This window comes from Chrysochloris asiatica, unplaced genomic scaffold (assembly GCF_000296735.1).
Source record: "Chrysochloris asiatica unplaced genomic scaffold, ChrAsi1.0 scaffold00061, whole genome shotgun sequence".
Lineage (NCBI taxonomy): Eukaryota > Metazoa > Chordata > Mammalia > Afrosoricida > Chrysochloridae > Chrysochloris > Chrysochloris asiatica.
Genome location: NW_006408579.1, coordinates 1,389,206 through 1,412,944, shown reverse-complemented (window position 1 = coordinate 1,412,944; position 23,739 = coordinate 1,389,206). Strand labels below are relative to the sequence as shown.

At 41.4% G+C, this 23,739-nt stretch overlaps 1 protein-coding gene across 1 annotated transcript in view; it reads right to left on the bottom strand.

Moving 5' to 3' along the window:
* Nucleotides 1–3,217: 3,217 nt before the first annotated feature.
* Nucleotides 3,218–23,739, bottom strand: part of HGD (homogentisate 1,2-dioxygenase) — a 58,943-nt gene continuing 38,421 nt past the window's right edge. Inside the window, exons 9-13 of the mRNA XM_006864141.1 lie at nt 22,948–23,072; nt 20,169–20,273; nt 17,698–17,824; nt 8,819–9,000; nt 3,218–3,578 (exon numbers count right to left, since the gene is read on the bottom strand). Coding sequence (XP_006864203.1) covers nt 3,429–3,578; nt 8,819–9,000; nt 17,698–17,824; nt 20,169–20,273; nt 22,948–23,072 — 689 coding nt within the window. The 3' untranslated portion in view covers nt 3,218–3,428. The remainder of the gene's footprint in view (nt 3,579–8,818; nt 9,001–17,697; nt 17,825–20,168; nt 20,274–22,947; nt 23,073–23,739) is intronic.

Below are 23,739 nucleotides of genomic sequence, written 5' to 3'. Positions count from 1 at the left end.
CCCAGGATTGGACATTGTTTCGTTCTGCTGTGCGTGGGGTTGCTACGAGTCGGTTCCAACTCGATGGCACCTGACAACAACAACAACAAAGATTTACAGCTTTGGAAACCTTGTTCAGGGTCGCTATGGGTAAGAACTGACTTAACTGCACTTAATAACAAAGATTTACAGCTTCAGAAACTCTATGCAGGGTTGCTATGAGTCAGAACTGACTCCACAGTACACCACCACCATCATGTGGCCCATGGGTGGGACATTCCCCATCCCTGTGTAAATCTTTACAAGACCAGAAAGCCTCATCTTTCCCCTGCAGAGAAGCTGGTGTATTTGAACTGCTGACTTTGTAGTTAGCAGTCCAACATGTAACCCACTGTACCCTCAAGGAGTCTATCTTGACTCAGGGTGACCCTATAGGGCAGAATAGGCCTGCCCCATGGAATTTCCAAGACTGTAAACCTTTATGGAAGCAGACTGGTACATCTTTCTTCCAAGGTCTGGCTGGTGAGTTGGAACCCAGTTAAATTTGAATTTCAGACAAGCTTCACATAATTTTGGTGCAGGAGTTAAGCGCTGACCTGCTAATTGAAAATTTAGCAATTCAAACCCACCTTATTTTTGGAGAGAAAGCTGAGGTAGTCTGCTCCTGTAAAGAGTTACAACCCAGGAAATCCTAGGGACCAAACAACTCTATTCCACCCTATAGGTTAGCTAGGAATAAGAGGCAATGGCAATTGGTTTGTTTGGGATGGGGGTGGGGTGGGGGGGTGGGCATGTGCTACCAGCACGCCATTCACAAATTGCATGTTGTTAAGTGCCATTGAGTTGGTTCCAAAGAGCGATTGTTGGGTTTGAACCACTGACCTTGTGGTTAACAGGCCAGTGCTTATCCTACAGTGAGTGCTACACCAGGACTCCACTCAAATATTGCACTTTTGTTGTTATGTGCAGTCGAGTTTGTTCTGATTCATAGTGATCAAGTATAGGGTTTCCAAGGCTGTAAATCTTTACAGATGCAGAAAACCATCATCTATTTCCTGCACAGTAACTAGTGAATTTGAACTAACATAGATTGATTTGAACTGGATGGTCAGTGGTTCAAACTCACCAGCCGCTTCTTAGAAACTCTATAACAGGGTCTCTGTAAGTCAGAACCAACTCGATGGCATTTAATAACAACAGCCTTGAGATTAATAGCCCAATGTACACCCTCTATACTTTTGTTGCTGTTGTTATGTACCATGGAGTCGGTTACAACTCATAGAGACCCTGTACAGGGTTTCCTAGGAGCAGCTGGTGAGCTTGAACCGCCGACCTTGCAATTCCAATGGCTTTGCAGTCTGGCGCATTAGCCCACAGCGCCACACTAGGGCTCCTCAAATGTTGCATTGTTGTTGTTAAGTGCTGTCGAGTTGATTCCGACCCATAGCGACCCTGTATAGGGTTTCCAAGGAGCAGCTGGTCAGCTTGAACCACGGACCTTGCAGTTCAAACAACTTTGCAGTCTGATGCATTAGCCCACAGTGCCACATCATTGCCTAGAATATACTTAATAATAAAAACTATTTGCAGTTTGTCTGAAATTCAAATTAAAAGAGTATCTTGTATTTCATCTGACAACCCCAATCTCTAAAGCCCTGACTCTTCCTCCATATTGTTGAAGGAAAGCCTCGTTAGTAGCACATCCAAATTGCTAATATGGCAACAAAGTGGGAGAAATGTACTAAAACGACAGAATTAAAGTAGTAACAAATATTACTTCCTATCATGTTCCTGTTATGATTTGCCTGTCTTCTCACTGCAGGAGAGCCTAATAAATTCACACCTAAAGTCATGGGTAGTGCTGCAGGATAAGCACTGAACTGCAAAGTTTGAACCACAAGGTTGATGGCTCAAACCCACCAGCCACTCCTTAGAAACCCTATACAGGGTAACTATGAATCAGAACCGACTTGATGGCACTTAATAACAACAAAAGTCTTGGGCAGCCTAGTTCTCTGGGAAGGATGTAGAACAGATAAAGGAGTTATAACCCACTGTTGTTGCCTAGACTCTGATTTCTGGGAATTACACGTTTTAGAGTAGAAGTGCTCCATAAAATTTTCTTGGTTCTGATCTTTTTGAAGGTAAATCTTCAAGCCTTCCTTCTCTCTTGCTTCTGAGTGGGTCCAAATGCCAACCTTTAGTATAATAGTAAAACACAAACAATTTTGTCACCCAGAGACCTATGGGAGTTATAAGGAGGGACTTTCCTTCATTGTTCAACCACAGTTTTTTGTGGCCCTGATCTTCCCAGACTGAGCTCCCTATGGGGAGAGTGGCATCTTCTTTTTCAACCATTCACCCCTACATCTAGATCTGGAGGTAGGCCATGGGAAGGACTCATGCATGGCTTCTGGAAATATTGATGAATGAAGGAAATGAGTAACTGTCCAAGTTTGCCCCTGGACCAAGGGGTTTCCCAGGATACTGAACCTTCAGAGTGAAAACTGGGGCAGTCCTGAGCAACCTGAGGTGAATGAAGGATTGATTCTTACTTCTGGTGGTTGTGCTTCTTGTCCATTATCAGTATATTAGCGCTACGTGACCACTAAATTAGACAGCCTGCTGGACAGACTGCTTCTCTGTTGGAAGCTGACAGCTGGATATTTGGAGCTCTGGTGACCCCCTGCACTCCCTCATGCCTGGATTGACTCCTAGGAGCGTGGTCTTGACTTCAGCCTTGCTTCATGGCCCGTATGTTTTGCCCTGTCATTTCTCGTAGCCTGGTCTCTGGTAGACACTGTAGACTAGTGCTTCTCAAAGGAAGTTCATCAAGTTAAGCTCACAGAGAGGGGCCCTGACCTCAGCATAAACTCATGGGTCTTTCTGGTCCCAAGTACTGGCTGCTACAGGCCTACTTCATTATGACTAATCACCACTTCCATAATAGAATTCTTGACTTCCTTCTTGGAAACACACCATCTGACAGTGGAGGTTTGCATGTTCCTGTAATGCTGAAGAGGTTCCAGTGGAGTTTCCAAACTAAAACTGGGAAGGAAGATCTGGGGATCTGCCTCCAAAAGTCAGCCAGTGAAAGTCCTATGGCTCGCCATGCTCCACTTGGCATGACTGCTAACTAATCATGGAGACACTACAGGATCAGGCAACATTTTATTCTATTGTACATGGGTCCCCATCAGTTGGGGACTGACTGGATGGCAGCAAACAACAAGAGAAACCACAGAACAACAGAAATTATTTATTGAGTAATTAAACTCTCAGCCATTCAACTTTCCAAATATCTTTTTACAAAATGCTCTGAGTTACTTGACTGAAAATACATGAGTTCTCATTTTAGCCAGCTCTTGCCTCCAATACTGCTAGAGGGCACAAGATTCTAAAGGAAAACATGTAAATCCATTTTCAATTATGCTAACAACTTTCCAGCCTCAATTAGGCCTTGCTGGGTTCCTGGAACTGGGAGTGAAGTGACTCTTGAGAGGCTCCCAGCACTTGTAGTAGTTCTCATCCAAACAACTGGAGGTCTTGAGCGCCCACTTGGTGACAGCCATACTCAGGGAAGACTCAAACATAAATGCCTGAAAGAAATGAACATGGGTTGGAAAATAACAAGTGAAGTGGACTAAAATACATATGATTCTATGTCAACAAAGAAGTAGGCGGGCAAAATTTTTGGATAATAAGTTGTGTGAGGTGAGCAGGCTTAAGCACTGGGTTGTGTCTCTGGCTTTACTACCTACAGGCTGGTGATAACTTGTGCAAGATCCTTAACTTCTCAAACCCTCAAGTTTCATTTTATAAAATGAAATTGGGCACTTCAGCCTCACGTCTCCACAGCATCAGGATGTTAAATTTGCTAGGTCCAAGGACAGGGGCGGGAGAGTTCTGAGAATATTTATCTTAACAGGGTCATCCATCACTTACAGTGCTATGTCCTTGTGAGGGAAGTCAAATCTCCCCTTTTGCAGAAGCCGAAATCAAGACTCAGAGCTAGGAAATGACTTCTCTAAGGTAAAGGTGAACCTGGGAGATGCAACAGGTAAGCACTTGGCTGCTAGCCAAAAGGTTGGAGGTTTGAATTCACCAGCTGTTCCATGAGATGTGGAAGTTTGCTTCAGTAAAGATTGTTGTTAAGTGCCATAGAATCGATTATGACTCAGACCCAATCTGTATAGGGTTTCCAAGGAGCGCAATAAAGATTACAGCCTTGGAAATCCTATGGAATCAGTTCTATTTTGTTCTATAGTGTCACTAGGAGTTAGAATTGACTCCAAGGCAATGGGTCTAAGGTAAAGGGAGCAAGAAGTAGAGACAAAAGGTAGCAACAACCTGTGTCCATCAGCAGATGAAGGGATAAATGAGATGAGTCAATACAATGAAATATTACTTAGCTATAAAAGGAATGAAATTCTAGCACATGCTACTTATCATAGATGAATTGTGAAAACATTATGCTGAGTGAAATAAGCCAGACATAAAAGGACAAATATTATATAATGCCACTTATATGAAATACCTAGAACAGGCAAATGCACAGAGACAGGAAGTAGATAAGGAAGAATTGTGCTTAATGGAGACATAATTTCTATCTGGGATGATTAAAATGTTTTGGAAATAGATAGAGGTGATGTTTGCACAAAGTAGTGGATGTAATTACTGCCATTAAATTGCTCACATAAAAATGGGCAAAAGGGCAAGTTTTATTATATATTTTACCATCACCACACCAAAGAAGTGGCAGAACTGGGATGTGAGCCTACCTCTTGGAGAAAGTTCTGACCTTCTCTAAGAGATGAGCTGGGGAAAGAAGGAAAGGATAAAAGAGAAAGAGAAGGATGAGGCAGGTATGCCTGTGGGACTTTCAAAATCCTATCACAAATGGATCTGGGAGGCTGATACAGCATGAAAGCCATGGAGCAACTTGTAGAAAAAGAGATGTGACAATTTTTTTTGCTTTTTTTCCCCTCCTCTCCCCTGTCACATCCTCTCTGCCAAGCCCAGGCATCTTTAGGTGAGTAGGAGCGTATCCCATAAAGGGTCCAGCATTGCACCCACAGGGTACAATTTTCCCATGGTGCAAGGAGGAAATCCCTGAAAGCCCCATTGATTCCAATTAATCCTTTGGCGGCTTCTTATGATGTATGTCTCTGGGATTTAACCCTAAAGTTGACTCTACTACTTGGGCGGGAGCTTTTATTCCTATAAAACCCCAATATAAAGGGCAAGAGCCAACACCAACTACTGTATACAAGGATGCAGTCATTTTGAGAATTACACTGTGCATACGCAGATACCTAACTGATCTTCGGAGATAAAATTGTGAACAATCTTTCTTCCATTCATTTCTCAATCTCTATCTGTGCACCTCCACAGTGGTGACTAGAGGGAGGGCCTGAGTGAGTGCACACCCCCACTCACCGCTGGAGGTTTCTACTGTGCATGCACACTGACCTGCACAGCAAAGGCTACTGGACAATCTGCTCTGGTTTTGTTTTTGGTTGTGTGTGCTTGTTTTTGTTTTTGCTTTTATTTTGCTTCTGTTTTTTATCCTTTTGGTTTTACTTTTCTCCTGGGGGTGGGAGCTTTCTCTCCCTACGTTACCTAAGAAGAGATAGCAATCATGGCCATATAGCCAAGCTACAAGCATACCCCATAACATCCTACCATCTAGACAGAAGCCAATGCCAGCTGCTGGGCATTACATAGATAGTCAACACTTGCTAATATTCCTCGCAGTTGAGTAATAAGAGATGTGAAAATGGAAGCCTATCTCCAGATCATACCCACCAGAAGACACTCAGTAAGCTTAACAATACAGCAACATACATTTATTTAATCATTGAAAACACATCTAACTATTGAAAATGTCCAAGAAAAAAAACCAAAAACAAAAGATCTCAGCACATGTCCAGAAACAGAAAAGAGTAACTGGGACAAATGAGCTGGAGGCAGACAGATTTCCCATTAGAAGAAGAGCAGGCTTTGGATCTACCTGATAAGGAATTCAGAAGAATGATAGTCACACACATCAAAAGGCTTCACAGAAGGGTGGAGGAAAATAAGGAAGAAGTCAGGGAAGTGCTATAGTAGAAATCAAACAAGATAGATATCGTGTTGGAAACAATTCAAAACCTGCAAAAAGAGGTCCAGATGATTAATAATAAAATATCAGAAATGGACAATACACTGAAAGGGCAAAAGAGTAGAAGTGAAGAGATGGAAACCAGAACCAGCAAACTGGAAGGCAAATCTCTCAATACTGCTAAGATAGAAAAGCAAGCAGAAAAAAGCATTTTAAAAAAATCTGAAGAGAGTCCAAATGGGTCTGGGTGATGTTCCACTATATTTGGAAGGTCATTGTCTACAGGACAAATAATATGTAAGTGCTTTGTGCATTTTAGACATTGTAACTTCAGCAAATGTTGATTTTCCCATCTACTGGGGCTTAAAACAAACAGAACCCTACAATTCTTATACATTCTCATTGCTAGGAATTTTAAAACAGACACGGGCCAAGGGAAGATGATAAAATTCTCTTGTGTCACAATCCAGCGCACCCACATTGATGTTTGGTATCTAGTGTACATTCATTTCTTTTTACCCAAGACAATGGAGATGGTTATCCCTGCCTGGCTTCCTATGACACACTGTCAGCATCAGATGCGATCTTATGGAAGTGCCATGCAAGTTTTAAGGCATTATTGAGATATAAAAGTCATCATTGGGGCCATCAAAGAGATAATATTACTATTGTCTCTTTGATGGCTGCTTCTTAGGAGCCTCCCTGTCTGTCTGGAGTAACTAAAGCTCCATCTCAGTGGAACAAGCAAGATAAATAGCATATCAAGTTAATTGCTCCAAAATGGAATAAGGATGAGGATGGACCTGGATCTAAATTATATACAGACATACTCGCTTTTTGAAAGTTCACTTTATGCCACTTCATTTTTATGAAAAATCCACATTAGTACCTGTTTTCCATAACCAAAAGAAATCCGTAAAGGATTTTTGCTTTGATGGAAATACAAAAGGTGAAACTAGCGTTCTGCATTTGTTTTGCAGCCAGCCTTTAAGAAAGGCAGAGTGCATCCTGAGCAGCAAGAGTGGTGTCTACAAGTTTCTTCTGCAGGAACTACACTCAGCATCTCAACATTAACCCCTCACAGCTTTGAGCTATGTCTGTGAACACTGTATGTTAGTGTTAGTTTTATTTTAATGGGTTGTTATTTTCGGAGTCTGAAGACACTGAAAAAATTTACCCATATAAATTAATGGTAATTGCTTCTTCACCTTACATTTGAGTTTACAAAAGGTTTTAAAGGAATATTTTAGTTTGAGAAAGCAGGGAAAACCTATCATGGGAAATAGTGCTGGAGATCTGGAAGTTCAGTCAGGTAAAATGTTGGGCCCTTCCCTAACAGGTAGTTCATGTCCCCTAGCTATTCAGAGTCTCTTATCCCTCCCTTCCCTTGTCCCAATATAGAAAAGTACTCCAGGCTCGAGACATTACCAAAAGTCTTAAACTTTAGTAAAAACAACCCTGTCTGTTCTACCTCACTGCTATAAAGCAATACTCTCTGGTAACACTGACCATCTAAAGCCACATTGGGGAACAAAAAGTAACAGAGCAGAGCCTTAGGGGTAGCTTGTGCACCTCCAGAAGGCTTCCAGAGGCTTAACTTAACTGAGATGGTCCAACTGCATCTCACAGAGATGTAGGGGTTCTACAGAAATTCTGTAGAGAACATGGCTGGGTGAGATAGAGCTGTGGTAAAGTCAATGGGGTGCTGTCCACCCTCCCTCCCCAGAACAGCCCCACTAACTCTGGCCCCAGGGGGTAGTATGAAAACGATCTGCCTTGGACAGATGGACAGATTAACACTCTGTGCTTAGGTCATCTGCAAGCTGGGCATGGAGTCAGACTGGTCTGTGCTATAGATTTTAAAGTCAGGTAGCATTGAAGGCATTTGTTTTAAAAATGTAAAGAACATTTGAATATGATTTAGCATAAAATTACTTCTCCTGGTCCATAAACTCTCTCCAAGAATACAGAAATACAATAAAATCAAGTACCGCAGCCAACTGCAATTGTATTCAGTCTTATGTTTACAACCTGCACAGGAGGAATACAAAAGAGGCTTTAAATCCCATCAGTTTTATCCTGTGTCAAAGCAAAGCAAAAGAAAATGAGCAAACACCTGAGAGTCGCTGCTCACAAGCCCTGGCTATAGTGAGGGAGAGGAAACTTGACCCTCCTTGGCTTGAGAAATCGACTGAAGGTGACATCCTGCCTCCTCTGTTACTGTGGCCCTAGAGGATTACTTCAAAAAGCAGAAGACTCGGAGACAGAACTTACACACAGAGCTGCATGCAGATAAGAGAAGGCATTTCATATAGTATTCATAATATCACCTTACATTTGCACTGTGTGGGACAATCTGTAAGGTTTTAACTCACAGATATCCGGTGGTGGTGGTGGTAGTTATGTGCTGTGCTGTGTTGGATATAATACTCATTCTCCAGAATGGGGCAAATGAAGCACAGGGAAGTTAAGTGACTCGTTAAAGGACACACAGGAACTAAGAGCTAAGATTTGAACTTAGATATGACTCCAAGTTCAAAGTTCTTTCAACCATACCACACCAGCACACTAGTATACAGACAGGGTTGTATATGTGAACATATACACACAGATATTCATCTCTCCTCTCCTGATTCTTCTTTTGAGACTTTGGAGAAATACAAAACAATTACTCCTCTCACAAGGGTGAGGAGCCCAGGAGCCATACAGAGCTTGGCATTTAATGAGCTTACTTACCATGGTGCCATCAGCAATTCTCTCAGGTGCCAGTTTGGCCTTGCTGGCCTTCTCAAAGCATTCAGCGTCGGGCCCATGGGGGGTCATTGCACTGTGTAGGCTGCCTCCTCCAGGCTGGAACCCTCCTTGTTTTGCTTCATAATGACCTTTGATGAGTCCCATAAATTCACTCATGCAGTTCCCTAGGAAGGATGAAATAATATTATGTTTATAATCCAAGGCAAGACAAGTAAAATGCCAAAGCACCCTCAAATACTATTCCTACAGAATGTCAAGAGAACAAGGCAGTCTAATAAGATTTACAGGATTAATAAAGAATAACCAATAAATCAGTTACTGCCAAGTCAGTAATGACTCATGTTGTTGTTGTTGTTGTTAAGTGCCATCAAGTTGGTTCCGACCCATAGCGACCCTGGATAGGGTTTTCGAGGAGCAGCTGGTGAGCTTGAATCACCAACCTTGAAGTTCAAACGGCTTTGCAATCTGGTGCATTAACCTCCCCATGTTTCAGAATAGAACCTTCCTCCACAGATGGTGACTTTTTGGAAGTAGATCCCTCAGGCCTTTCTTCTGAGGTGCCGTTGGGTGGATTTGAACCTCTACCTTTGAGTTAGCAGCTGAGTGCATTAACTATTTTTACCACCCAGTGATTCTGAATAAAGGGTGCAGATGGACAAAACAACAACAACAACCACAAAACATTCATCAGTGTGGAATTCTTGATAGGCAAAGCTCTGCTTAATGACTATGTGGGTTATCAGAGGTCTTGAGTTCCAGTGTCTGAAAGAAATTGTGGCACTGTAGGATAAGTTCTGGAATCCTGGTGTGGTGCTGTTGGATAAGCACTGGACTGCTAACCTCAAGAATGGCAGTTGCAATGCATCAACCATTCCTTGGAAACCCTATACAGGATTGCTATGAGTCAGAACCATCTCAATGGCACTTAATAACAACAATAAGAACAACAAAGAATTTTAATAATTAAAAAAAATTATTATTATAAAAAATAATAATGAAGATGCAAATTATAACAAAGATTGCATGTACTCCATGATCTAAGCATACAAGCTCCACATCAAAGTTATCTTCTCTTCCAGATCATAAGTCTTTCTCAAATAGCCCCATTCTAGTGGAGTCCTGGTGTGGTGCTGTAGTATAAGCACTGGACCACACAGTCAGTTTGAACCACAAAGTCAGCAGTTCAAACTTACCAGCCATTCCTTGCAAACCCTATACAGGATCGCTTTGAATCAGAACACACTCAACGGCACTTAACAACAGTGGCATCACCAAACTCCATGGATGTGCAAAAAGTTTGTACTCAACTACTAAGTTAAAAGTGTGGCGCTGTGGGTTAATGCGCCAGACTGCAAAGCCGTTTGAACTGCAAGGTCCGTGGTTCAAGCTCACCAGCTGCTCCTCAGAAACCCTATACAGGGTCGCTATGGGTTGGAATCGACTCAATGGCATTTAACAACAATAACAACTAAGTTAAAAACTGGTGGTTTGAACCCACCAACAGGTTGTCATATGCTATCAAGTCAGCTCCAACTCATAGTGACTGTAGGAACAGAAACTTAAGTCTCCAAAATGACCGTATCAAGGTCACCTCAAAACCACATCTCCTGTCCCTGCCCCCTGCTCCTATTATCTAGGAAGTAAGCAAACACCCTCCTCTAGCTGTGTATACCAAAACTTTATGTTTTCCTATTTTAGTTATGCAAATGCTTTGAAGGAGCCCCCTCCTCCTACTCTTTGTACTCTGGGAAGGGACAGACAGCCTTGAGATTTTTCCTACCTTTTTCCAGTTCTGCATACCTCCCTTAACTACCCTTATGCTTGTGACTACCCCATGATTTAAAAAAACCCTAGCTGCCACCCCTTGCATGGTAACATTTCACGATCCAGCCAGCCACCATTGGACAAAGCTGGGTTTCACCCTTTGTAGGTAATTTCCCTTATCGGTAAACCATCTCCTTTATTCTCTTTGAATCTCTTTTCTGTAATAAATTAATGTCTTGTAACGAATTCTGGTCAGTGTTCGTTATCTCTTACTGTGTGAACCACAAGGTCAGCAGCTTAAACCCACTGGCTGCTTAGTGAAAGAAAGATGATGTTTTCAGCCTCAGAAACCTTATACGTGGTTGCTTTGAGCAGGAATCACCTCGATGGCATTAGCAACAGTAGCAGCAGTCTAGAAAGTTGAAGTAGTATATGTGTGTTGATGGAGGGGCAAGGTAATGGAAAGGACCCTAGACTTGGAGTTTATTATTGAATGATAATTTGTGCAAAACAATCTTACTATCTGTAAAGCAGTCTATAAATGGTATTTCATTGCCATCAAGTTGATTTCAACTCATAGAGATCCTATAGGACATAGTAAACCTGCCTCATAGTGTTTCCAAAGCTGTGGTTTAAGCATTGGGTTGTTAACTGAAAGGTTGGCTGTTCAAACCCACTAGCTGTTCAGTGGAAGAAAGATGAGACAGTATGCTTTAATAAAGATTTACAGTCTCAGAAACCCTAGGGAACAGTTGTACTCCATGAGTCACAATACAGTGGATGGCAATAGGTTTGGTTAATCTAGACTTCCATGTCACGTGTGGATCGGCTGGTGAGTTCAAACTGCCAACCTTTTGGTTAGCAGCTGAGTGCTTAACCATTGTACCACCAGGGCTCCTTATAAATTCTGTATATTATAAAAATAGGATATTCTACATCTAAATCTGGTATCACATTACTCTTCTGGGTTTTTTTTTGTTTTGTTTTAAAGCTTTTATTGTGAATTGAATAATAGTTTAAGTTTACATGGGAGCACATTGGTTCTGCACTCATCCTATCATATTTTGTTTCTTTGCAATGATTACAATCCCCTCCATACATCATCATTTAACAATATTTTGCTTTTATTGCCTCTTCCTTTTTTTTTTTTTTTTTTTTTTGGATGTACACAAAAACACTCAGAAATATATAGTCATGTAAACAACAACCAAAGGGCACATTCTGAAAACCTTTCTCCTGTCTGCCAGCACACAGCCTTTCTCTTTCCATGAGTCTAGAGTCCTCAGATGCTCTATCTCTCTATGTCATCACCTCTGCCTCCATCTCTAGTGTCACTGCTTCTCTGGTAAGGATCCCATATTCTGCTCACACTCTTCTCCCTTGATGGTTGTAGGGTCCTCTGTTCCTGGAATTTAAGATTAACTACTTCCCCCTTTATGTTCCCAAACTTCTACTTGTACAGTTGTGACAATTGCAATTAGTCATGATAACAATTATTCACTATTGAATCAAAAGTGTCCTATCCCCACATCCTTTCACCAGACCCACCTAGACAAGATGAAAACTATTCAGTGGGGATTCTATCTTTCCCTTCATACTCTGAAATTAAACTCCCTTTTGAAAACTTGTAAGCCAGTTACTTCATGCCTTCATAGCATTCCCTCCCCCATTTTAGGTAGCCAATGTCTAAGTTGCCCATCCCTATCAATCCTATATACCACAAGGATAGGCTTGATCCTTGATGTGAAGACTCCTTCCCTCTTGGTTGGTATTTTGAGCTATGACATACATAAGTATAGGTCAAGTTCATCAAATTGTAGCAATTTACACTTGATTCCTTTAACAAATTTCTTTATCTTCTTCTAGTAGAGCTCTGGTCATCCAGCCATCGAAGCTAGGTCAAATGGGTACTCTCTCCAACTTTGAGCATTCTTGTGCATCTACTACCACTTCATATCAGCTGGACATTCCACTCTCAGTTGTAGCCCTCTGTGGCTAGGTTAATATCCATGGACTCAGGAGTTCCCAAGTCTCCCCAAACTTTGGACCAATCAGCCTTTCCTCTTCTCTCTCTCATCATGAGGTTGACAGGAGCCTATGGGCTATGGTCAAACTCAGCCCATACCTCCTTACTGACATTCCCCCACTTCCACTCAAATGTGACCAACACAGTCACCAGCGAGCTACATACCTGCATGTGAATTCCCTTTGAGTTTCAGTCTTGAAGGGGGGCTTGTCCTGAAGTGACTTGATTGCTTGCCTTGATGACTCCCTGGCAAACAGCTTGCTTAGGCTGCCATTTTTTAATTTTGTTTTTATCCTGCTGGTCTTTCTTTCAGGAAGTATTTTCTATTCCTCTAGCCACTCTGGTTGGTCTGCATGTCCTTTCAAGTAGAAATATCCCACCTCAGAAAGTTTTGGATGGAGCTCAGGATTCCACCTAAGGTCCTACACACTACAAAGGCTCTGCAAGAAGCCTATTTCACTAGGCAAGTTCTAGAACCCCTTTTAAGTATTCCAATCAAATATAGGCTGAAGATGGGCTTGCAAGCTTTCTGTAATCATGTTTCCCAATATACTCTTTTGTTCTTAAAAATTTATCTTAAATGTATTCTTTTTGTTTCATTGACACTCTCCTCATAGAAACCTGTAATCTTAACATTATAAGGTGATCTCTACTTCTAATCAATATGAAAGAATTTTAACAGAATACCTGCCAGAGTACCTCCTAGGTTTTGCCTGTATGCCCTCTGTGAATGGAAGCTCACTACTTTACAAAGCAACCTATGAAATTATTGAATAGCTCTGGGTGTTAGAAAACTAAATTTTATAGTAAATATAAGTTTGCTTCCACATAAATGTATTTGTCCTAGTTGTGCTTTCTGGGGTCACACAAAATTAAAAAATAATTGCCATGCTTCCACTGTCCCACTTTCATATTTCAATTAAAATGTTGTTAATTGTTGTCCAGTTGGGTCTGACTCATAGCGACCCTCTATAGTGTTTTCAAGGAGCAGCTGGTGAGTTTGAACCACCAACCTTGTAGTTCAAACAGACCTTGTGGTCCAGTGCTTTATTCTACAGCACCACACCAGGACTCCGTCTATTAAAATAGAGCTTTTTATTAGAATATCAACACATTTTAAGCAAAAATAAAAGAAATATAACATCTGAGTAAACTTGGGGGACTTGCCATACACCCAGCCATCCATCTACCCCTCCCACCCACCTATCCATCCATCTGTCTGTTGATTCCCTATCCTATCCATTAGCCCTACTCTATCCATATAACTAGACACTATGTACATACTGCAATACAATGATAAATAAGAAATAGCCCTTACTCTAAGCTATTCATCGCCTGTCTTGTGAGAGTGCAATCCATGGTTAGGGTAGGGAGATATGGTCATAGCAACCATTGCAAAGCCAGACAGTTGACATGATAAATGCTCGTCTTTCTTTCTTCTAGTATAACTAAGTGCCAAAGTCCTTCTGTAATTAACTAGGCAGTCACTCTCACCCTGCCCAGAACACAAAAAGCTGCTAGAAGCTCCTGTAAAGACAATGAGAGTGTGACAGCTCCTATAGAAATGGCAAGACCCAGATCATAGCTCTACTCGTTTCTTCACAGAAAGAAAATCGAGGAAAAGAAGCAAATTTAAGCATAAAATGGTGGTATTTTAAAAGCGGTTCTGCTTATGACTTGAATATGCTGTCCTGCTCCTGGCTCGGCTCTAGTACATATCTCCAGGGTCACCTTCATGGCTTAATTTTAAGACACTAGTAAGCTAGAATTCAGTTCTGATCTAAATATGAATTTAGGTGGCAAGGAGTTTGGCGATGACATTTTGACATCATTTTCTATATTTCAAAGGACAGTATGAGGCTAGACCTTGCCTTTCTGATTAATGCTAAATCCATTTGACTAAGGTGCATTAAGATAACTGGAGGCAATATTTTACAGAAAGAATTCTCCACTTCTATAAAGTCACATCAAAGTAGCAGAAATTTTGATTATTGCTAAAGTAATATTCTTAATATCTCTGGTAAAACTAATTTCCAACTTGGGGCTCTGTGGTTTTTCCAACTAACTTAGGGCAGCTGTAACTTTCTGAGATCGATCCTGTAGTCATTAAAAAATCATAGGAAGCATTTCACAAGACTATTTCAGGCAATCTGAACTACAAATCAAATTTAAGGACTAGATTGAGAGTCATTGTTTAGTACAGTAGCAAACTTGTTCACATCAGGCACTTCTAAAGAGTGATGGGCAACGGCTACACATCCATGAAGTGCTGGGCAGTTACGATGAAACCACAACATCTTTGGATAGTAACTGGATTTTCAGCTGAGGAAGATGAAAGATGAACTGCCTCTACCTTGAAATTCTTTACTCATCCCAACAGTGTGTGGGAGAAGTTTCAATTCAGCTCCTCCCCCATCCAGAGGCACCCATTTGGAGAGTTGAGTGTTTGCTGAGTCCCCTGTGTGCCCAACACTGTGTGAGGTAACATGGGGATGAAAGAGTACAGACATGGGCCCTACCCGTATCCCTTTACCTACGTGAGGTAGCAAGCTCTAGGCCAGTGTTTGTCAACAAACTCCATATAACCTCAGCCATCAGAAACCCCTAACTTACTAGTTGAAAATGCAGATTCTTAGATTCCCCTCCCAAATCACCTAAACCCTAAGGAGTGCTGATAGTGTTGTGGGTTAAGTGTTGGACTGCTAACCACAAGTTCAGTGGTTTAACCCACCAGATGCTCCGTGGGAGAAAGATGAGGCTGTATGTTCCTATAAAGATTTACAGTCTCTGAAACCCTATATACGGTCCCTATGGGTTGGAATTAACCCAATGGCAGTAGGGTTGTTTTTTTTTTTCCTTTAGAGTAGCATTTGACGTACAGATAATTCTCTCTCTGTGACAACAAACCCTTGAAGGGAATGTTGTTATGAAGGGCTGTTGAGTTGGTTCCAACAAATAGCAACCCTGTATAGGGTTTATGAGAAGCAGCTGGTGGGTTTAAGCCACTGACCACATGGCTAGCAACCCAGTTCTTATCCCAGAGCACCACATCGGGACTCCTTGAAGTGAACAGTGATGGTAAGTTTCAGAAAAAGGACAGTGGGTCTGACACTATTCAGAAAGAACATAGCTCATTATGACTCCCTTCACAAAATAGCTTGTGTCTTTGTAGTGCTAAGTGTTTTCTTTTCTGCACCATAGTGGTGCTAGCATTTGACCAAGAGGCAGCCTTCTTCCCTCATGAAGCTTTAACATCCTACCCTCTACAAGTACCACAATCACCAGGTCAGTACACGTAGCACACTACTGAGACCTGACACCTGGGAGCTGGTTCACACAAGGACAGAGAGGACCAAAGACTCTGTAATTAACTAAGGAAAATTCACTGCTATGGAGTCAATTTCAACTTATTATTGTGACCCTACAGGACAGGACAGAACAGCTCCTTAGGGGTTTCAAGACTAAATCTTTACTGGAGCAGTCTAAGCTGTTCCAGGTAAAATGAACCTCAGAATTTTTCCAGAGCTCTATGTACAAGAAATATCTCCAGGAAGTAGAATTGTACATTGACCTTTGGGTTTTTATCTGGCAGCTGCAGGTAGAATCTCCAGTGAGTAGTATTCAATCTGTCTAGGTGGGGCTGATGCAATGAAATGCAGACGGGTCTCTTATAGCAAGGAGGGGAGTGATTAACTTTTCAGTCTAGGAACGGAGGTCCCTAAGACCATCAAGGGAGAAGAGCAGAGAGCAGGACCCTACCCAGAGAAGCAGTGATGCCTGAAATGGAGCCAGAGATGATGACGTGGAGTGGTGGAGCAGCTGGAGACTTTGGATCCAGAGAGGGAGAGCGACTGTGTGCTGAAGACCTGGGGGGTACGCGGGAAGGATTGCATGGAGGGGATTGTAACCATGGCAATGAGACAATATACGATAGAATGAATGTAAAACTAATGTTCTCCCATGTAAAGTATCACATAATTCACAATAAAACATTTAAGAAAAAAAAATATCAATCTCATTAAGTACAGCCATGAAGCACTTCATTTCATTCTTGGTGATTCAATCACTTATTAAATAAATATTTATTAGATGCATATTGTATACCAGACACCATGGTAGGCATATCAGTTGGTAGCCATGAAAGATCTGCTCTGGCATCAGACCAACAGCAGCTAATTTCTGGCTGTATCACTAACTGGAGTCCCTGAGTGGTTAAACACTTGGCTACAGGCTGAGAGGTTGGTGGTTCAAATCCACCAAGAAGCACCTTAGAAGAAAGGCCACTGAAAACCCTATGGAGCATAGTTCGGCTCTGAAAACATGGAGTTGCCAAAAGTCAGAATCAACTCAACAGCAATTGGTAACTACTGTTTAACTAGCTATGAAGTCAGGAGCTTAATTCTTCTTGTCTTTCAGTTCTCATCCCTGAAAATAAAAGAGTAATGATAATGCTATTTACCTATTTCTACCATTATGAAGATGAAAGAATGTATAACTGTCAAATAAAATGATCAATAATTGTTAGCTATTAGTAATAACAGATTTGATAGGTACTGCTCTTGGTAACAAATCCTCTGCAGAAACTCCTTCCTGAATAGAACCCAATCCCTATTACAGACTGAAGTCTACTTAATCCCACCAACATCACTGGAGAAGAAGGCACATTTCATTAGCTCTTGAACCAGATTTAGATAAAGAGCATTCTAAAAACAAAACAACAAACTAATTAACTAACACCATCCTCGCCATCCTCAGTCTTCCCTTAAAGAAACATTTAAAATATAAAGAAATAGAACTGTAAAGAAATGTCATACTTTACAGTCTTTTTACCTCTCTTTGAGACCAGAGAAAACAGTATCCAGATATTACAAATTGCTTCCTTCCCAAAGTAAACACCTTTATTGCCTTTGTACAGAAGTTGTGTTTGGGAGCAGTTAAGTGTCCAAGTTGTAGCACTAGAACTCAGGAGGTAAAATCATGTACTCAAGCCAGAAATGTCCCAGGAAAAGTTCTCAATGGATAGTGTTCTCTCTGTGGTTTCCAGTTGTGGCTTGGTAAAAGAGAGACTTACTGTGATAATAAGGAGGCCTGAAGGTCTTATCAGCAACCCCCCACCGAGGTGGGAAGATGACAAAATCAGCAATGGCCACTCCAGGACGGAGAGACTTGGCAGTCAATACTGTGAAAATGGATGGGTCCTGTGAAGCACAAGGAGACACTGAACACTCAATACAAAGGAGGGGACTGAACAACAATACACATGCCACCCACCTATGAAGGTGTTTCCAAGTGACAGTCTAATTTCTGATTAAACCACACAGGCCAGGCTACGAAGTCTGGACTTGTCACTATAATCCAGTAATTGCTCATGTGACTTTCCTCTCTTGCTGTGCTTGAAACAAAATGAATTAACACTTGCTAAGATGATTCTGAGTTGTCTTTCATCATGCTGAGCCTACATCTCATACAACCTACAACCCCAAGGGTCTGATAGTAGTGCTTGCCTCCCAACTTCGGGCCAGGCTAACAATAGCAGGGAAGTGCAGCAGCAGAAGGAAAGTTCATCATAAGGTGGAAATAGAAATAAGATAATATCATATTTTGATATGGATGTAGAATGGACATCTCTTTGGGGAAGCGCAGAGATGCCAGATGATGGCCTTGGGCTGGAAGATCTGAGAACTATTTTATTGTTTTCTTACTCTTGTTTTTAACTGGCAAGTTGAAAATACATCAGTAATTTTGAGGGTGGTTTGGCGCCATAGAATAAGCACTCAACTTCAAGGTCAATTTGAACCACAAGGTCAGTGGTTCAAACTCACCAGCTGCTCCTTGGAAACCTTGTACAGGGTTGCTATGGGTTAGAACTGACTCGATGGTACTTAATAACAACAAAGTGGTGGAGGAGTTCTGATGTGGTGCTGCAAGTTAATGCGCTGGACTGCAAGGTTGGTTTGAACCACAAGGTGGGTGGTTCAAATTCACCAGCTGCTTTGGAAACCCTATACAGGGTTGCTATGGGTCAGAACCAACTTGATGACTGTGCCAACAACAGCAACAAGGTGGTAGAGGAGTTTGTATCTCTTATCTCAAAGGTTGCCAAGAGAAGTTGGCTTTTGAGGTATGTCCTGAAGAATAAATGGGAGGAAAGAAATGAAAGAAAAAGGATGGGGAAAAGGAAGGAGATAGTGAAAAAATGAAGAAATAAAAGGGGGAAAGGAACTTTAAGCCCAGAAAACAGCAAAAATATCAAAGCACACAGAGATGTCGTAAAGAGGAAAATAGGTGAAAGCCCAGGATACATTGCTCAGGAAGAGGGCAATGGGGCAAGAGGTGGTGCTGTAAAGTGAGTTGGGGCCAGATGGTAGAGAGCATCAAACACCACGCTCCAAAGCTCAGAATGAATCCTCAGTCATGGGGAGTCTGAAAAGGTTTTCTAATGCAGTGGTGGAATGATCAAATCTGTATTTTGGAAAAATAAGTACAGCAGCAGTGCAAGAAGATTGAACTTGTATAAATTCAAAGAACGAATGCATATGGCTGCAAAAGCTAACATTTCTTTTTTTTTTTTTAAATGCTAACATTTCTTCATCTGTCATGGGAAATGATCTGAAACTATTAAAGAAAAGGTAGTGAGGCGTAAATAAAGCTTTATCGATGTCTCAGATCCTTTTTCATGCTGTACTGGACTTGGAGCCTCACTTCCTTTTCCCCTTTGGCTTTATTAAGAGTTGCTGCTCTTCAGAAAGGTAGTTTTATTCCCCTAGAGATTAGCGTAACTGACTCAGAGTAATCTTTCTGTCTCTGGTTCTCTGCCTTCTGCTCTAATTATCCTCCAGCTTGTGAGTTAAGTTAATCTATTATGAACCAGGCTGCACAATGCACTTTCCCATTAGATCTCAGAGCTAATACTTTATTTAAAAAATGTGGGGCCTTCAGGGCTTCACTATAGACTGGAAAGCTATTTGTGGTCCCCTAATTGAGTGAAAAATGTGACCAAGTACATGCTCCAGAATTTCTTTGGTTTAAATGTAGGCACTGAACACTATGAGTAATTTTAGAAGAAGACTGTGGGCACTATCACTGCTAAAAATCAGCCAGGAGTGAAGTCACCATGGTAGGCAGCCAGAACAGGTCTAGTAGCGGCTTAATATTTGTGAGAAGTCAGGCCAGAGACTTTCCAAATGCCTACATTTTCCATCCTCTTCTCTCCATCACTAACATTAGCTGTTGGCTTTATTTGGGGGACACATTTTCCACAAAGAAACCATGTTTTCCCCATCTCAGAGTGTAACTGCGACTATCCTGCATAAAGAACTAAGATGAATTCAAGGTGACTGCTGAGTACCTGGCTTGTGCTTTACTCCTTCATCAAAGTCTGGCTGCAGATAATTCAAATTCCTTTTAGCAAAATGACAAACTGCATTTCTCTAGGGCTTCCAAGGGTGACATTGGAAAATTAAGCCTATGCATGTCAAGTGTCTACTGCACACCCAAACGTTGCCCCATCATCCCCAGGGCCTCTAACAGGTCCAAACTTACTGCATGATCAAAGGCCACTGCATTGATGACCATGAAGTTCTCCAGGTTGTACTTGTAAGGCGTATAGTTGCCATGCCAGGCCACCACATTGAATGGAGAGGTGTCCTGAAGAAGAAAAACAGGGAAGGATGATTCAGTTCCTAATGCTTTTGTAGCTGTGATCCCTCACTATGTACTTGGCATTACTCTTTGTTTTTATAATTCGATTTCTTCTTTATAACTTAATGATTCCATCGCTGGGGAGAAGTATAACATCAAAGGATTCTGTGGTTGCTTCGCACCTCCTCTATTGAGTCTTCACTTAGCCAGTAACCCTATTTTTCCAGTTCATAAGCTGCAGCTGTGTTCTGCTCACATGTGCAGCAGCAGCTCAGCACAGACTCCAAGGAATGCCTTTTCAACACTTTTTTTTTTTTAACACAATTGTGAGAATCTGTAGATGCCAGCAGTTCTCAAACAATCTAGGCTACTTTTTTGGGTTTCCTGGCACAGAGGGAATTAGCTGTGACTCTTTTTCAGGTATCTGTAGTCCAGAGGAGCTTCTAATTGACTTAGTATTTGGGTTGATAAATACAGGAGATGAGAGAAGGTCTAAGAGTTTCAACTCCAAGGATTTAAGATTTTGAACACTCCTAAGGTGAAGTTTCTTGCAGCCTGTACTACGTGGTAGAGAATTGATGTTCTGTTATAGGAGGGCGACGCCAGTGCAGCTAGGGGTCTGTGCTGGAAACAGATTCTAACTCATAATGTTCCAAAGATTTTAATAAAGGAACTACTCACAGAGGTATGGTTAGGATTAAGTGAACTGACTAGAGATGTTGAGGCATTGATGTTTAGCAATAGTTAGAGGATATTACCATTCCTAGGCCTGAGGGATAAAGGAAGCATATACTATTATAGGACTCTAATGAGAGCTAGAACCATGGAGAAAGAGGCTACCCACTGGTGTGCTGGTAAATATTTAATAACTAGTTTCTGGGGGGAAAAATTAAAAGCCCCTAATTTGTAGTATTTGTTAATTTCTGGGTGTGAATACTCTTATATGGTCAATTTCAAGTTACCAATGAGAAATCACTGAACATGGAGTTGGGAAGAGATGTGCCCAGCACATCTTGTAAGCCCAGCACACTATAAGGGCTACCTAAAAGATTCTGAGGAGTCCTGGTATAGTGCTGTGGGTTAATGTGCTATACAGCAAGATCAGTTTGAACCTCAAGGTTGATGGTTCAAGCTCACCAGCCACTCCTTGGAAACCCTATATAGGGTTGCTATGAGTCAGAACCAACTCCGTGGCACTTAACAACAACAACAACAGGAGCTGAGATCAGGCAACTATTTCCAGAGATACAATCCCACAGAGGGAGGGAACAGGGGAAGAAATATGCCAACTGGTCTTTCCCCTCACCCTCTAATTTCCTTTGGGTACTTCCCATTGGTTGAACCCAACCAAAATCCAGGAGGTTAGAAAGCCTGCTGATACAGTGCATATAGGTTAACTTGTCAGGGCACAGAACTGGACAAAGAAGGGAGAATGGATGAGTGGGGGCTCACACAGAGCATGAGCAGTCTACTCGGAAAGTGCAAGTCCTCAGAGTCTCTAGGATGGTTGTTGCTGTGTGCCCTTGACTCGTCTCTGACTCATAGTGACCATGTAGGTCAGAGTACAACTGCTGCATAGGGTTTTCTTAGGCAGACACCTTTGCAGATCACCAGGTCTTTTCTCCCTTGGAGCAGCTAGTGGGTTTGAACAGTCAATCTTTCAGTTAGCAGCCAAGTGCTTAAGCATTGTACCACCAGGATTCCTTTCTAGGATGGTGGTTCTCCATTAAGTATATGTACAAAATAATCTGGAGAAGCATGCTTAAAATGAATGAAGACTTCTATACCCCATCCTCAGAGGTTAACACTGCTACCAAGCTGGGTAGTATCTAGGAATCTGCATTTTAAACAAGTCTTTCTGATGCAAGTGGGCCCGTATACTGAGAAACACTGGCCCAGAGAACATGAGGGTGACAATTTAAGTGTGTATGTACCTCGGGGGTTAATGTTAAGTGTAAAATTAGTTAGCCTGTACTGATTGGCATCCCTCTAGATGCTGCCCAAGGAAGATTACAGGTCTTTGTAAAATGTAAACAACAAATCAAATAGACAAAACTAAAACAAATAATGGTAAAGTTATACAGAAGATATTTTGTTAGATTACTTTTTATCACATTATAATTTTATTCGAGTATATTCTATATCACTATATTACATATCAAAGTTATATGCAATATAGAAAAATGATAGTATATTATGTAATATATTAGTATAAGTATTATACCTGATGGTATAAATCAAACAAGGCTAGTTAATTGGTTTTACTTGTTTTGTACTCACCATTGTTTGTAGTTAAACTGCGGTGATTGATCTTTGGAAAATATAAATTGTGGTTGATCTGTTTGTTAAATTGTTTCCCTGTACAGCACATTATATGATACGATGTTTTCCACACCAATATAGAGAGCTAGATTTGCCAGGATTTTCATTGCTTGGTGAGTGGAAAGATCAAGAACTTTTGACGTCACACAGATATGGGTTGGAGTACTAACTCTGCCGCTTATGGTGACATTGGGTGAATTATTTATTACCACCTGGTCTGTTCTGAGACAAAGGTCATTTGTAGTACCTCAGTTGTGTGGTGAAGATGAAAGGATATATGTAAAGTACCAAACACTGTTCTTGGCAAACAGTAGGTTCTCAATAATTACTCCCCTGCTTAATGACCCTCTTACTTTACCTGTTTGGCAGCAAACAGCTTGCCCTGGTATTTATTAATGACAGTGTAACCACCTGGCACTTGGCGATCTTCAAACCAGGCAACGGGTATCAAGAAATCACGAGGATTTGCCAAACCATTGGCTCCTAGAACAGAATGGCCCAAAAGTCTTTTAGACACTTTGAAATTACAATAGAAAGATGCCCATTGTCACACAAGAGAAAGGACATTCTTTCATATCAAGATGTGCTCTACCAATTGCTTTCTTTGCTCAAAGATTCATTGGATTCCCAGTATTTGGGAGACAAAGAATTTAATGAGGTTAAATAAAATTTAATGACCTCAGGAAAAAAATGATCTCATTCAATGACCTCACAGGGAAAAAAAAATCACAAGCTTCATCATCTTCATCATCACCAACATCATGTCCTACAATTGTAGAGTGAAGATGGTATGCAAAATAATTTCACAAGCATTACCTCATCACTACAGGTGAGGAGAAGAGAGGAGAGGAGAGGAGAGGAAGAGACTAGGAAGCCAAAGACAGAAGAGTTGATGGAATGCTAGGCAGTATTTTCTTTCTAAGGAAACCCTGCTGACTCTCAAAATCAGCTCTAATCTTTGATCTTGGGGAGCACAGGAGTTGCATCCGGCTGCCTCAGGCATGTTTCTACTTCTAGGACAGAACTTGAAATCCAAGTCTGTAAAGCTGCTCTCCAGCCTGACAAATTTACCTGCCATTCAGGGAAAAAGGATGCAGGGCTTACCTGCTTACCTTTTCTTAGGAGTGCAAGCCCCCTCCAGAGAAAGAAA